The sequence below is a fragment of the Schistocerca americana genome, chromosome 3, assembly GCF_021461395.2.
Source record: "Schistocerca americana isolate TAMUIC-IGC-003095 chromosome 3, iqSchAmer2.1, whole genome shotgun sequence".
Classification (NCBI taxonomy): Eukaryota; Metazoa; Arthropoda; class Insecta; order Orthoptera; family Acrididae; genus Schistocerca; species Schistocerca americana.
In genome coordinates, this window is record NC_060121.1 from 86,439,239 (window position 1) to 86,455,749 (window position 16,511).

General features: G+C 39.1%; 1 protein-coding gene across 1 annotated transcript; it reads left to right on the top strand.

The window, feature by feature from the left end:
- Positions 1–10,607: 10,607 nt before the first annotated feature.
- On the top strand, positions 10,608–12,899 carry LOC124606795. Its single transcript, XM_047138864.1, has 2 exons — positions 10,608–12,607; positions 12,840–12,899. The coding sequence occupies exon 1, from the start codon at positions 10,839–10,841 to the stop codon at positions 12,591–12,593; it is 1,755 nt and encodes a 584-aa protein (XP_046994820.1). The 5' UTR covers positions 10,608–10,838; the 3' UTR covers positions 12,594–12,607; positions 12,840–12,899.
- Positions 12,900–16,511: the final 3,612 nt, after the last annotated feature.

Genomic DNA, 16,511 nt, shown 5'->3' on the forward strand with positions numbered 1-16,511 from the left:
CATTGTGCTTTTGTATTAAATTCGGATACAATTTCTGTGTTTCATCGTCAATAAGAAGGTCCAAAGGATACAGTACACCTGAAGTGAAGCATCGGAATCTAAAACTGGACTCACAATAGAGGTTCAAATCATAGGAAGTTAGAGTGTCAGTCCTCTTGTACTTAAGTCGGCATTGTGCTATTAGTTTTAAATTCGGATGCAATTTCTGTGTTTCATCGTCAATAAGAAGGTCCAAGGTATACAGTAAACCTGAAGTGAAGCATCGGAATCTGAAACTGGACTCACAGGAGAGGTTCAAATCATAGAAAGTTAGAGTGTCAGTCCTCTTTTACTTAAGTCGGCATTGTGCCTTTTGTATTAAATTCGGATGCAATTTCTGTGTTTCATCGTCAGTAAGAAGGTCCAAGGGATACAGTAATCCTGAAGTGAAGCATCGGAATCTAAAACTGGACTCACAGGAGAGGTTCAAAACATAGGAAGTTAGAGTGTCAGTCCTCTTGTACTTCGGTCAGCATTGTGCCTTTTGTAATTAATTCGGATGCAATTTCTGTCTTTCATCGTCAATAAGAAAGTCCAAGGTATACAGTAAACCTGAAGTGAAGCATCGGAATCTATAACTGGACTCACAGGAGAGGTTCAAATCATAGGAAGTTAGAGTGTCAGTCCACTTGTACTTAAGTCGGCATTGTGCCTTTTGTATTAAATTCAGATGCAATTTCTGTGTTTCATCGTCAATAAGAAGGTCCAAGGTATCCAGTAAACCTGAAGTGAAGCATCGGAATCTAAAAGTGGACTCACAGGATAGGTTCAAATCATAGAAAGTTAAAGTGTGAGTCCGCTTCTACTTAAGTCGCATTGTGCCTTTTGTATTGAATTCGGATGCAATTTCTGTGTTTCATCGTCAATAAGAAGGTCCAAGGGATACAGTAATCTGCAGTGAAGCATCGGAATCTAAAACTGGACTGACAGGAGAGGTTCAAATCATAGAAAGTTAGAGTGTCAGTCCTCCTGTACTTAAGTCGGCATTGTGCCATTTGTATTAAATTCGGATGCAATCTCTGTGTTTCATCGTCAATAAGAAAGACCAAGATATACAGTAAACCTGAAGTGAAGCATCGGAATCTAAAACAGGACTCGCAGGAGAGGTTCAAATCATAGAAGGGTAGAGTGTCAGTCCTCTTGTACTTAAGTCGGCATTGTGATATTTGTATTAAATTCGGATGAAATATCTGTGTTTCATCGGTAATAAGAAGGTCCAAGGTATACAGTAAACCTAAAGTGTAGCATCGGAATCTAAAACTGGACTCACAGGAGGGGTTCAAACCACAGAAAGTTAGAGTGTCAGTGCTCTTGTACTTAAGTCGGCATTGTGCGTTTTGTATTAAATTCGGATGCAATTTCTGTGTTTCATCGTCAATAAGAAGGTCCAAGGGATACAGTAAACCTGAAGTGAAGCATCGGAATCTAAAACTGGACTCACAGGAGTGGTTCAAATCATAGAAGGCCAGAGTGTCAGTCCTCCTGTACTTATGTCGGCATTGTGCTATTTGTATTAAATTCGAATGCAATTTCTGTGTTGCATCGTCAATAAGAAGGTCCAAGGGATACAGTAAACCTGAAGTGAAGCATCGGAATCTAAAACTGGACTCACAGGAGAGGTTCAAATCATAGAAAGCTAGAGTGTCAGTCCTCCTGTACTTAAGTCGGCATTGTGCTATTTGTATTAAATTCGGATGCAATTTCTGTGTTGCATCGTCAATAAGAAGGTCCAAGGTATACAGTAAACCTGAAGTGAAGCATCGGAATCTAAAACAGGACTCACAGGAGAGGTTCAAATCAAAGAAAGTTAGAGTGTCAGTCCTCTTGTATTTAAGTCGGCATTGTGCTTTTGTATTAAATTCGGATGCAATTTCTGTGTTTCACCGTCAATAAGAAGGTTTAAGGGATACTGTGAACCGGAAGTGAGTCATCGGAATCTAAAACTGGACTCACAGGAAAGGTTCAAATCATAGAAAGTTAGAGTGTAAGTCCTCGTGTACTTAAGTCGGCATTGTGCCTTTTGTATTAAATTCGGATGCAATTTCTGTGATTCATCGTCAATATGAAGGACCAAGGGATACAGTAAACCTGAAGTGAAGCATCGGAATCCAAAACTGGACTCACAGGAGAGGTTCAAATCATAGAAAGCTAGAGTGTCAGTCCTCCTGTACTGAAGTTGGCATTGTGCTATTTGTATTAAATTCGAATGCAATTTCTGTGTTGTATCGTCATTAAGAAGGGCCAAGGTATACAGTAAACCTGAAGTGAAGCATCGGAATCTAAAACTGGACTCACAGGAGAGGTTCAAATCATGGAAAGCTAGAGTGTCTGTCCTCTTGTACTTAAGTCGGCATTGTGCCTTTTGTATTAAATTAGGATTCAATTTCTGTGTTCCATCGTCAATGAGAAGGTCCAAGGGATACAGTAAACATGAAGTGAAGCATTGGAATCTAAAACTGTTCTTTTGGAGAGGTTCGAACCATAGAAAGTAAGAGTGTCAGTCATCTTGTACTTAAGTCGGCATTGTGCATTTTGTATTAAAATCGGATGCAATTTCTGTGTTTCATCGTCAATAAGAAGGTCCAAGGGATACAGTAAAACTGAAGTGAAGCATCGGAATCTAAAACCGGTCTCACAGAAGGGGTTCAAATCATAGAATAAAATAAGTGTCAGTCCACTTGTACTTAAGTCGGCATTGGGACTTTTGTATTTAATTCCGATGCAATATCTGTGTTTCGTCGTCAATAAGATGGACCGAGGTATACAGTAAACCTGAAGTGAAGCATCGGTATCTAAAACTGGACTCACAGGAGAGGTTCAAATCATAGAAAGTTAGCGTGTCATTCCTCTTGTACTTAAGTCGGCATTGTGCCATTTGTATTAAATTCGGATGCAATTTCTGTGTCTCATCGTCAATAAGAAGGTCCAAGGTATACAGTAAACCTGAAGTAAAGCATCGGAATTTAAAACAGGACTCACAGGAGAGGTTCAAATCATAGAAAGTTAGAGTGTCAGTCCTCTTGTACTTAAGTCGGCATTGTGCCTTTTGTATTAAATTCGGATGCAATTTCTGTCTTTCATCGTCAATAAGAAAGTCCAAGGTATACAGTAAACCTGCAGTGAAGCATCGGAATCTAAAACTGGACTCACAGGAGAGGTTCAAATCATAGAAAGTTATAGTGTCAGTCCTCATGTACTTAAGTCGGCATTGTGCCATTTGTATTAAATTCGGATGCAATTTCTGTGTCTCATCGTCAATAAGAAGGTCCAAGGTATACAGTAAACCTGAAGTAAAGCATCGGAATTTAAAACAGGACTCACAGGAGAGGTTCAAATCATAGAAAGTTAGAGTGTCAGTCCTCTTGTACTTAAGTCGGCATTGTGCCTTTTGTATTAAATTCGGATGCAATTTCTGTCTTTCATCGTCAATAAGAAAGTCCAAGGTATACAGTAAACCTGAAGTGAAGCATCGGAATCTAAAACTGGACTCACAGGAGGGGTTCAAATAATAGAAAGTTAGAGTGTCAGTCCTCTTGTACTTAAGTCGGCATTGTGCGTTTTGTATTAAATTTGGATGTAATGTCTGTGTTTCATCGTCAATAAGAACGTCCAAGGGATACAGTAAACCTGCAGTGAAGCATCGGAATCTAAAACTGGACTCACAGGAGAGGTCCAAATCAAAGAAAGTTAGAGTGTCAGTCCTCGTGTACATAAGTCGGCATTGTGCCTTTTGTATTAAATTCGGATGCAATTTCTGTGTTTTATCGTCAATAAGAAGGTCCAAGGGATAGAGTAAACCTGAAGTGAAGCATCGGAATCTAAAACTGGATTCACAGGAGAGGTTTAAACCATAGAAAGCTAGAGTGTCAGTCCTCCTGTACTTAAGTCGGCATTGTGCTATTTGTATTAAATTCGGATGCAATTTCTGTGTTTCATCGTCAATACGAAGGTCCAAGGTATACAGTAAACCTGAAGTGAAGCATCGGAATCTAAAACTGGACTCACAGGAGAGGTTCAAATCATAGAAAGTTAGAGTGTCAGTCCTCTTGTACTTAAGTCGGCATTGTGCCATTTGTATTAAATTCGGATGCAATTTCTGTGTTTCATCGTCAATAAGAAGGTCCAAGGTATACAGTAAACCTGAAGGGAAGCTTCGGAATCTAATACAGGACTCACAGGAGAGGTTCAAATCACAGAAAGTTAGAGTGTCGGTCCTCTTGTACTTAAGTCGGCATTGTGCTTTTGTATTAAATTCGGATGCAATTTCTTTGTTTCACCGTCAATAAGAAGGTTTAAGGGACACTGTAAACGGGAAGTGAGTCATCTAAATCTAAAACTGGACTCACAGGAGATGTTCAAATCATAGAAAGTTAGAGTGTCAGTCCTCTTGTACTTAAGTCGGCATTGTGCCTTTTGTATTAAATTCGGATGCAATTTCTGTGTTTTATCGTCAATAAGAAGGCCCAAGGGATACAGTAAACCTGATGTGAAGCATCGGAATCTAAAACTGGACTCACAGGTGAGGTCCAAATCATAGAAAGTTAGAGTGTTCGTCCTCTTGTTCTTAAGTCGGCATTGTGCCATTAGTATTAATTTCGGATGCAATTTCTGTGTTTCATCGTCAATGAGAAGATCGAAGGTATTCAGTAAACCTGAAGTGAAGCATCGGAATATAAAACTGGACACATAAGTAGAGGTTCAAATCATAGAAAGTTAGAGTGTCAGTCCTCTTGTACCTAAGTCGGCATTGTGCCTTTTGTATTAAATTCGGATGCAATTTCTGTGTTTCATCGTCAATTAGAAGGTCCAAGGTGTATAGTAAACCTGAAGTGAAGCATCGGATTCTAAAATAGGATTCACAGGAGTGGTTCAAATCATAGAAAGTTAGAGTGTCAGTCCTCATGTACCTAAGTCGGCATTGTGCCTTTTGTATTAAGTTCGAATGCAATTTCTGTGTTTCATCGTCAGTAAGAAGGACCAAGGGATACAATAAACCTGAAGTGAAGCATCGGAATCTAAAACTGGACTCACAGGAGAGGTTCAAATCATAGAAGGTTGGAGTGTCAGTCCTCTTGTACTTAAGTCTTCATTGTGCCTTTTGTATTAAATTCGGATGCAAGTTCTGTGTTTCATCGTCAATAAGAAGGTCCAAGGGATACAGTAAACCTGCAGTGAAGCATCGAAATGTAAAACAGGACTCACCGGATAGGTTCAAATCATCGAAACTTTGTGAGTCAGTCCTCTTGTACTTAAGTCGGCATTGTGCCTTTTGCATAAAATTCCGATGCAATTTCTGTGTTTCATCGTCAATAAGAAGGTCTAAGGTATACAGTAAACCTGAAGTGAAGCATCGGAATCTAAAACAGGACTCACAGGAGTGATTCAAATCATAGAAAGTTAGAGTGTCAGTCCTCTGGTACTTAAGTCGGCATTGTGCCTTTTGTATTAAAATCGGATGAAATTTCGGTGTTTCATCGGCAATAAGAAGGTCCAAGGTATACTGAAAACCTGAAGTGAAGCATCGGCATCCAACACTGGACTGACATGAGAGGTTCAAATCATAGAAAGTTAGAGTGTCAGTCCTCTTGTACCTAAGTCGGCATTGTGCCTTTTGTATTAAATTCGGATGCAATTTCTGTGCTTCATCGTCAATAAGAAGGTCCAAGGTATACAGTAAACCTGAAGTGAAGCATCGGAATCTAAAACTGGACTCACAGGAGGGGTTCAAATAATAGAAAGTTAGAGTGTCAGTCCTCTTGTACTTAAGTCGGCATTGTGCGTTTTGTATTAAATTCGGATGCAATGTCTGTGGTTCATCGTCAATAAGAAGGTCCAAGGGATACAGTAAACCTGCAGTGACGCATCGGAATCTAAAACTGGACTCACAGGAGAGGTTCAAATCATAGAAGGTTGGAGTGTCAGTCCTCTTGTACTTATGTCGTCATTGTGCCATTTGTATTAAATTCGGATGCAATCTCTGTGTTTCATCGTCAATAAGAAAGACCAAGATATACAGTAAACCTGAAGTGAAGCATCGGAATCTAAAACAGGACTCGCAGGAGAGGTTCAAATCATAGAAGGGTAGAGTGTCAGTCCTCTTGTACTTAAGTCGGCATTGTGATATTTGTATTAAATTCGGATGAAATATCTGTGTTTCATCGGTAATAAGAAGGTCCAAGGTATACAGTAAACCTAAAGTGTAGCATCGGAATCTAAAACTGGACTCACAGGAGGGGTTCAAACCACAGAAAGTTAGAGTGTCAGTGCTCTTGTACTTAAGTCGGCATTGTGCGTTTTGTATTAAATTCGGATGCAATTTCTGTGTTTCATCGTCAATAAGAAGGTCCAAGGGATACAGTAAACCTGAAGTGAAGCATCGGAATCTAAAACTGGACTCACAGGAGTGGTTCAAATCATAGTAGGCTAGAGTGTCAGTCCTCCTGTACTTATGTCGGCATTGTGCTATTTGTATTAAATTCGAATGCAATTTCTGTGTTGCATCGTCAATAAGAAGGTCCAAGGGATACAGTAAACCTGAAGTGAAGCATCGGAATCTAAAACTGGACTCACAGGAGAGGTTCAAATCATAGAAAGCTAGAGTGTCAGTCCGCCTGTACTTAAGTCGGCATTGTGCTATTTGTATTAAATTCGGATGCAATTTCTGTGTTTCACCGTCAATAAGAAGGTTTAAGGGATACTGTAAACCGGAGGTGAGTCATCGGAATCTAAAACTGGACTCACAGGAGAGGTTCAAATCATAGAAAGTTAGAGTGTCAGTCCTCGTGTACTTAAGTCGGCATTGTGCCTTTTGTATTAAATTGGGATGCAATTTCTGTGATTCATCGTCAATATGAAGGACCAAGGGATAGAGTAAACCTGAAGTGAAGCATCGGAATCCAAAACTGGACTCACAGGAGAGGTTCAAATCATAGAAAGCTAGAGTGTCAGTCCTCCTGTACTGAAGTTGGCATTGTGCTATTTGTATTAAATTCGAATGCAATTTCTGTGTTGCATCGTCAATAAGAAGGGCCAAGGTATACAGTAAACCTGAAGTGAAGCATCGGAATCTAAAACTGGACTCACAGGAGAGGTTCAAATCATGGAAAGCTAGAGTGTCTGTCCTCTTGTACTTAAGTCGGCATTGTGCCTTTTGTATTAAATTAGGATTCAATTTCTGTGTTCCATCGTCAATGAGAAGGTCCAAGGGATACAGTAAACATGAAGTGAAGCATTGGAATCTAAAACTGTTCTCATTGGAGAGGTTCGAACCATAGAAAGTAAGAGTGTCAGTCATCTTGTACTTAAGTCGGCATTGTGCATTTTGTATTAAAATCGGATGCAATTTCTGTGTTTCATCGTCAATAAGAAGGTCCAAGGGATACAGTAAAACTGAAGTGAAGCATCGGAATCTAAAACCGGTCTCACAGAAGGGGTTCAAATCATAGAATAAAATAAGTGTCAGTCCACTTGTACTTAAGTCGGCATTGGGACTTTTGTATTTAATTCCGATGCAATATCTGTGTTTCGTCGTCAATAAGATGGACCGAGGTATACAGTAAACCTGAAGTGAAGCATCGGTATCTAAAACTGGACTCACAGGAGAGGTTCAAATCATAGAAAGTTAGCGTGTCATTCCTCTTGTACTTAAGTCGGCATTGTGCCATTTGTATTAAATTCGGATGCAATTTCTGTGTTTCATCGTCAATAAGAAGGTCCAAGGTATACAGTAAACATGAAGTAAAGCATCGGAATTTAAAACAGGACTCACAGGAGAGGTTCAAATCATAGAAAGTTAGAGTGTCAGTCCTCTTGTACTTAAGTCGGCATTGTGCCTTTTGTATTAAATTCGGATGCAATTTCTGTCTTTCATCGTCAATAAGAAAGTCCAAGGTATACAGTAAACCTGCAGTGAAGCATCGGAATCTAAAACTGGACTCACAGGAGAGGTTCTAATCATAGAAAGTTAGAGTGTCAGTCCTCATGTACTTAAGTCGACATTGTGCCATTTGTATTAAATTCGGACGCAATTTCTGTGTTTCATCGTCAATAAGAAGGTCTAAGGTATACAGTAAACCTGAAGTGAAGCATCGGAATCTAAAACAGGACTCACAGGAATGGTTCAAATCATAGAAAGTTAGAGTGTCAGTCCTCTGGTACTTAAGTCAGCATTGTGCCTTTTGTATTAAAATCGGATGAAATTTCGGTGTTTCATCGGCAATAAGAAGGTCCAAGGTATACAGTAAACCTGAAGTGAAGCATCGGCATCCAACACTGGACTGACATGAGAGGTTCAAATCATAGAAAGTTAGAGTGTCAGTCCTCTTGTACCTAAGTCGGCATTGTGCGTTTTGTATTAAATTCGGATGCAATGTCTGTGGTTCATCGTCAATAAGAAGGTCCAAGGGATACAGTAAACCTGCAGTGACGCATCGGAATCTAAAACTGGACTCACAGGAGAGGTTCAAATCATAGAAGGTTGGAGTGTCAGTCCTCTTGTACTTATGTCGTCATTGTGCCATTTGTATTAAATTCGGATGCAATCTCTGTGTTTCATCGTCAATAAGAAAGACCAAGATATACAGTAAACCTGAAGTGAAGCATCGGAATCTAAAACAGGACTCGCAGGAGAGGTTCAAATCATAGAAGGGTAGAGTGTCAGTCCTCTTGTACTTAAGTCGGCATTGTGATATTTGTATTAAATTCGGATGAAATATCTGTGTTTCATCGGTAATAAGAAGGTCCAAGGTATACAGTAAACCTAAAGTGTAGCATCGGAATCTAAAACTGGACTCACAGGAGGGGTTCAAACCACAGAAAGTTAGAGTGTCAGTGCTCTTGTACTTAAGTCGGCATTGTGCGTTTTGTATTAAATTCGGATGCAATTTCTGTGTTTCATCGTCAATAAGAAGGTCCAAGGGATACAGTAAACCTGAAGTGAAGCATCGGAATCTAAAACTGGACTCACAGGAGTGGTTCAAATCATAGAAGGCTAGAGTGTCAGTCCTCCTGTACTTATGTCGGCATTGTGCTATTTGTATTAAATTCGAATGCAATTTCTGTGTTGCATCGTCAATAAGAAGGTCCAAGGGATACAGTAAACCTGAAGTGAAGCATCGGAATCTAAAACTGGACTCACAGGAGAGGTTCAAATCATAGAAAGCTAGAGTGTCAGTCCTCCTGTACTTAAGTCGGCATTGTGCTATTTGTATAAAATTCGGATGCAATTTCTGTGTTTCACCGTCAATAAGAAGGTTTAAGGGATACTGTAAACCGGAGGTGAGTCATCGGAATCTAAAACTGGACTCATAGGAGAGGTTCAAATCATAGAAAGTTAGAGTGTCAGTCCTCGTGTACTTAAGTCGGCATTGTGCCTTTTGTATTAAATTGTGATGCAATTTCTGTGATTCATCGTCAATATGAAGGACCAAGGGATGCAGTAAACCTGAAGTGAAGCATCGGAATCCAAAACTGGACTCACAGGAGAGGTTCAAATCATAGAAAGCTAGAGTGTCAGTCCTCCTGTACTGAAGTTGGCATTGTGCTATTTGTATTAAATTCGAATGCAATTTCTGTGTTGCATCGTCAATAAGAAGGGCCAAGGTATACAGTAAACCTGAAGTGAAGCATCGGAATCTAAAACTGGACTCACAGGAGAGGTTCAAATCATGGAAAGCTAGAGTGTCTGTCCTCTTGTACTTAAGTCGGCATTGTGCCTTTTGTATTAAATTAGGATTCAATTTCTGTGTTCCATCGTCAATGAGAAGGTCCAAGGGATACAGTAAACATGAAGTGAAGCATTGGAATCTAAAACTGTTCTCATTGGAGAGGTTCGAACCATAGAAAGTAAGAGTGTCAGTCATCTTGTACTTAAGTCGGCATTGTGCATTTTGTATTAAAATCGGATGCAATTTCTGTGTTTCATCGTCAATAAGAAGGTCCAAGGGATACAGTAAAACTGAAGTGAAGCATCGGAATCTAAAACCGGTCTCACAGAAGGGGTTCAAATCATAGAATAAAATAAGTGTCAGTCCACTTGTACTTAAGTCGGCATTGGGACTTTTGTATTTAATTCCGATGCAATATCTATGTTTCGTCGTCAATAAGATGGACCGAGGTATACAGTAAACCTGAAGTGAAGCATCGGTATCTAAAACTGGACTCACAGGAGAGGTTCAAATCATAGAAAGTTAGCGTGTCATTCCTCTTGTACTTAAGTCGGCATTGTGCCATTTGTATTAAATTCGGATGCAATTTCTGTGTTTCATCGTCAATAAGAAGGTCCAAGGTATACAGTAAACATGAAGTAAAGCATCGGAATTTAAAACAGGACTCACAGGAGAGGTTCAAATCATAGAAAGTTAGAGTGTCAGTCCTCTTGTACTTAAGTCGGCATTGTGCCTTTTGTATTAAGGGGGGACGTACATGAAAATGACCAAATTTGTGAAAAAAATTTTATTGGCTCTTCATTTACTACATGGTATTGAAATTTCAATTACCAAATATTACGTTCCAATTCCGCTTCTAAGGGGGAAAAAAATAATAATTTGTAATAGCTTGCACAGGGCGACGCCCCCCCATCTTGGTCTTCATCCTCTCGTATATCTATTTATACTGCGTTTTTTTCCAGTTTTGTGCAGTCACAATGCAGGGAACGTTTGTGTACTACATCAAGAAGGCTGTGGAATAATATCTCTGCCGCTGGTTTTATATTCTTTGATTTATAGCGTTTGTTTACGAGTGTTTGTTTGGAATACATTTTTACGAAAGTTGTAAGTAGACTTGTTATTATATTTTGCAGCATGCCGCGTTCTAGTAAGGTGTTTAAAAAGGTTAGAAAGTGTCAAGCTTCTCGATGTAGTAAAGACAACTTGAAAACCAGCCCCATAATAACAAATGGAAACGATACTTCAACCAAGAAAGCGAGTGCTTCGAGAAGGAAAATTGACAGCTGTCAATCACTTGATGATTGTGGCTCAGACACTCAAGCTACTAGTGGTTTTAGGCTTATTGATTTGAAAATACTATCTGATATTATATCATCTGCTTGTGTATGTGCTGACTGTGGTGCAAAAAGTTTGAGATTATATGACGAAGAAAACAGAATTGGAATAGTGTGTATGTTGCATCTTACTTGTGAAAGCTGTCATTCAGACACTGCTTTTAGAACTTCGGCATCAAGTAACCGGATATATGAAGCAAATATGCGTTTAATATATGGCATGAGATGTTTGGGCATAGGCAGGGAAGGTACCAGACTGTTTTGTGGGATCATGAACATGCCACAACCAAGTGCTAGGTACACCACTGGAAATAAAACACTGCTAAGTGCTCTTCAAGAGGAAGTGGAAGAAAACTTGAAGTCCTCTGCAAAGGAAGCTGTGAAGATGAATAGTGAACTAAAGACAGAAGCAGATAACACGCCAGACACCGATTTGTGTGTGTCATGTGATGGAACGTGGATGAAGCGTGGACATACATCACTGTATGGAGTATCATCTGTCATTAGTGTTGATACTGGAAAAATTCTTGACGTTCAGGTAATGAGCAAATATTGCTATAGCTGTGTACTCGGAAAGAGAGCTGGTGAAGTGGAAGAAAATAAGTGGCAGGTTGAACACAAGAAAGTGTGCTGTAGAAATTATTCTGGTTCTAGTGGTGGAATGGAACCTGCAGCTATGAAACTTATGTTCCATCGAAGTGTGGAAAAGTACGGTGTTAGATACACAAAATACCTTGGTGATGGTGACTCCAGCTCCTTCAAAACTGTTTTGGAAAGTGAACCTTATGGTCCCCATTGTGCTATAGAAAAGTTGGAATGTGTTGGACATGTGCAAAAACGAATGGGAGGCAGACTTTTAAAATTGAAACGTGAATTGAAGGGCAGGAAACTTGAGGATGGAAAACTTTTAGGTGGTCCCAACAGACTCACAGACAAAGAAATTCATTCTTTACAAGTGTACTATGGCAAGGCAATAAGGGACAACAGTGGAAATTTGAATAACATGCAGAAGGCTGTGTGGTCTATTTATTTTCATAAACTATCCACAGATGACAAACCTGTACATAATTTGTGTGACATATCGTGGTGCAAATTCAAGCAGGCTGAGCGTGATGGCATGAACTATTCACACAAGCACAGTTTACCTGTGGCTGTTTTAAGTGCTATAAAACCAACATTTAGGTGTTTAGCAGAGCCAGACCTCCTACGAAAGTGTGTGCATGGAAAGACACAAAACCCTAATGAAAGTTACAACTCACTGATTTGGAAACGTTGCCCAAAAACAACATTTGTTTCAACAATTATTGTTGAAATTGCTGCATATGATGCTTGTTTAGTTTTTAACAATGGTAATCTTGGAAGAATAAAAACTCTACAGAGGCTAGGATTTCATCCAGGAGCTTTCACCTATTCAATATTGAAGGACATCGATGACAAAAGAGTTGCTGCGGCTGATATTACAGCCAATAAAATTGAACAGCAGGTTAACCAAAGAAGACAAGCAAAGAAGAGACTGCTTGCAGATGAAGAGGAGTATGCATATGGCTTGCACTAGTTCACACAGAGACGGTAAGACCTAATACAAACACTATCAAATCATTGATTCAGTTTTCCCGTAACTTACATTTTTATAACTTTATGTACCTTTTTCTCAAAAACCACAAAAGGTAGAGAAGTGAAATTTGGTATATGACTAGTCAGTACTATAGTGAAAAATTCTGTGGAAGGAATTTTCATTTAATAAAATAGTAAGGTATTTATGGTAGAAAATATTCCTTAAATTTGATATATTATTTTTCAGGGAAATTGGGAGACCCGTAAAAACTGAACAAAAGAAGATATAAAAATTCTGCTCCACAGAGTTTTGTAATTATTTGGTATGAAAGTGTGTACAAAAATTCATTAACATTGCTCTCACAGTTTTCTCAAAAAAGGAACATTTGTAATTACATTGTTGAAAAAAAATTAATTGTTAATAATTAAAGATGTAAAAGGTCAATAAAAATGAAAATTTAGGTTCATATGCGCATAACATTTCTTAATAACTGTACCAAATTTGGATTGATTATCTTAAAAAATTAGAGTTTTATAAAATACTTTTAAAATTACTGCAGTTTCGTGTACGTCCCCCCTTAAATTCGGATGCAATTTCTGTCTTTCATCGTCAATAAGAAAGTCCAAGGTATACAGTAAACCTGCAGTGAAGCATCGGAATCTAAAACTGGACTCACAGGAGAGGTTCAAATCATAGAAAGTTAGAGTGTCAGTCCTCATGTACTTAAGTCGGCATTGTGCCATTTGTATTAAATTCGGACGCAATTTCTGTGTTTCATCGTCAATAAGAAGGTCTAAGGTATACAGTAAACCTGAAGTGAAGCATCGGAATCTAAAACAGGACTCACAGGAATGGTTCAAATCATAGAAAGTTAGAGTGTCAGTCCTCTGGTACTTAAGTCAGCATTGTGCCTTTTGTATTAAAATCGGATGAAATTTCGGTGTTTCATCGGCAATAAGAAGGTCCAAGGTATACAGTAAACCTGAAGTGAAGCATCGGCATCCAACACTGGACTGACATGAGAGGTTCAAATCATAGAAAGTTAGAGTGTCAGTCCTCTTGTACCTAAGTCGGCATTGTGCCTTTTGTATTAAATTCGGATGCAATTTCTGTGTTTCATCGTCAATAAGAGGGTCCAAGGTATACAGTAAACCTGAAGTGAAGCATCGGAATCTAAAACTGGACTCACAGGAGGGGTTCAAATAATAGAAAGTTAGAGTGTCAGTTATCTTGTACTTAAGTCGGCATTGTGCGTTTTGTATTAAATTCGGATGCAATGTCTGTGTTTCATCGTCAATAAGAAGGTCCAAGGGATACAGTAAACCTGCAGTGAAGCATCGGAATCGAAAACTGGACTCACAGGAGAGGTCCAAATCAAAGAAAGTTAGAGTGTCAGTCCTCGTGTACATAAGTCGGCATTGTGCCTTTTGTATTAAATTCGGATGCAATTTCTGTGTTTCATCGTCAATAAGAAGGTCCAAGGGATAGAGTAAACCTGAAGTGAAGCATCGGAATCTAAAACTGGATTCACAGGAGAGGTTCAAACCATAGAAAGCTAGAGTGTCAGTCCTCCTGTACTTAAGTCGGCATTGTGCTATTTGTATTAAATTCGGATGCAATTTCTGTGTTTCATCGTCAATAAGAAGGTCCAAGGTATACAGTAAACCTGAAGTGAAGCATCGGAATCTAAAACTGGACTCACAGGAGAGGTTCAAATCATAGAAAGTTAGAGTGTCAGTCCTCTTGTACTTAAGTCGGCATTGTGATATTTGTATTAAATTCGGATGCAATTTCTGTGTTTCATCATCAATAAGAAGGTCCAAGGTATACAGTAAACCTGAAGTGAAGCTTCGGAATCTAATACAGGACTCACAGGAGAGGTTCAAATCACAGAAAGTTAGAGTGTCGGTCCTCTTGTACTTAAGTCGGCGTTGTGCTTTTGTATTAAATTCGGATGCAATTTCTTTGTTTCACCGTCAATAAGAAGGTTTAAGGGATACTGTAAACGGGAAGTGAGTCATCTAAATCTAAAACTGGACTCACAGGAGATGTTCAAATCATAGAAAGTTAGAGTGTCAGTCCTCTTGTACTTAAGTCGGCATTCTGCCTTTTGTATTAAATTCGGATGCAATTTCTGTGTTTTATCGTCAATAAGAAGGCCCAAGGGATACAGTAAACCTGATGTGAAGCATCGTAATCTAAAACTGGACTCACAGGAGAGGTCCAAATCATAGAAAGTTAGAGTGTTCGTCCTCTTGTTCTTAAGTCGGCATTGTGCCATTAGTATTAATTTCGGATGCAATTTCTGTGTTTCATCGTCAATGAGAAGATCGAAGGTATTCAGTAAACCTGAAGTGAAGCATCGGAATATAAAACTGGACACATAAGTAGAGGTTCGAATCATAGATAGTTAGAGTGTCAGTCCTCTTGTACCTAAGTCGGCATTGTGCCTTTTGTATTAAATTCGGATGCAATTTCTGTGTTTCATCGTCAATAAGAAGGTCCAAGGTATACAGTAAACCTGAAGTGAAGCATCGGAATCTAAAACTGGACTCACAGGAGGGGTTCAAATAATAGAAAGTTAGAGTGTCAGTCCTCTTGTACTTAAGTCGGCATTGTGCGTTTTGTATTAAATTCGGATGCAATGTCTGTGGTTCATCGTCAATAAGAAGGTCCAAGGGATACAGTAAACCTGAAATGAAGCATCGGAATATAAAACTGAACACATAAGTAGAGGTTCAAATCATAGAAAGTTAGAGTGTCAGTCCTCTTGTACCTAAGTCGGCATTGTGCCTTTTGTATTAAATTCGGATGCAATTTCTGTGTTTCATCGTCAATTAGAAGGTCCAAGGTGTATAGTAAACCTGAAGTGAAGCATCGGATTCTAAAATAGGATTCACAGGAGTGGTTCAAATCATAGAAAGTTAGAGTGTCAGTCCTCATGTACCTAAGTCGGCATTGTGCCTTTTGTATTAAGTTCGAATGCAATTTCTGTGTTTCATCGTCAGTAAGAAAGACCAAGGGATACAATAAACCTGAAGTGAAGCATCGGAATCTAAAACTGGACTCACAGGAGAGGTTCAAATCATAGAAGGTTGGAGTGTCAGTCCTCTTGTACTTAAGTCTTCATTGTGCCTTTTGTATTAAATTCGGATGCAAGTTCTGTGTTTCATCGTCAATAAGAAGGTCCAAGGGATACAGTAAACCTGGAGTCAAGCATCGAAATGTAAAACAGGACTCACCGGATAGGTTCAAATCATAGAAACTTTGTGTGTCAGTCCTCTTGTACTTAAGTCGGCATTGTGCCTTTTGCATAAAATTCGGATGCAATTTCTGTGTTTCATCGTCAATAAGAAGGTCTAAGGTATACAGTAAACCTGAAGTGAAGCATCGGAATCTAAAACAGGACTCACAGGAGTGGTTCAAATCATAGAAAGTTAGAGTGTCAGTCCTCTGGTACTTAAGTCGGCATTGTGCCTTTTGTATTAAAATCGGATGAAATTTCGGTGTTTCATCGGCAATAAGAAGGTCCAAGGTATACAGAAAACCTGAAGTGAAGCATCGGCATCCAACACTGGACTGACATGAGAGGTTCAAATCATAGAAAGTTAGAGTGTCAGTCCTCTTGTACCTAAGTTGGCATTGTGCCTTTTGTATTAAATTCGGATGCAATTTCTGTGTTTCATCGTCAATAAGAAGGTCCAAGGTATACAGTAAACCTGAAGTGAAGCATCGGAATCTAAAACTGGACTCACAGGAGGGGTTCAAATAATAGAAAGTTAGAGTGTCAGTCCTCTTGTACTTAAGTCGGCATTGTGCGTTTTGTATTAAATTCGGATGCAATGTCTGTGGTTCATCGTCAATAAGAAAGTCCAAGGGATACAGTAAACCTGCAGTGACGCATCGGAATCTAAAACT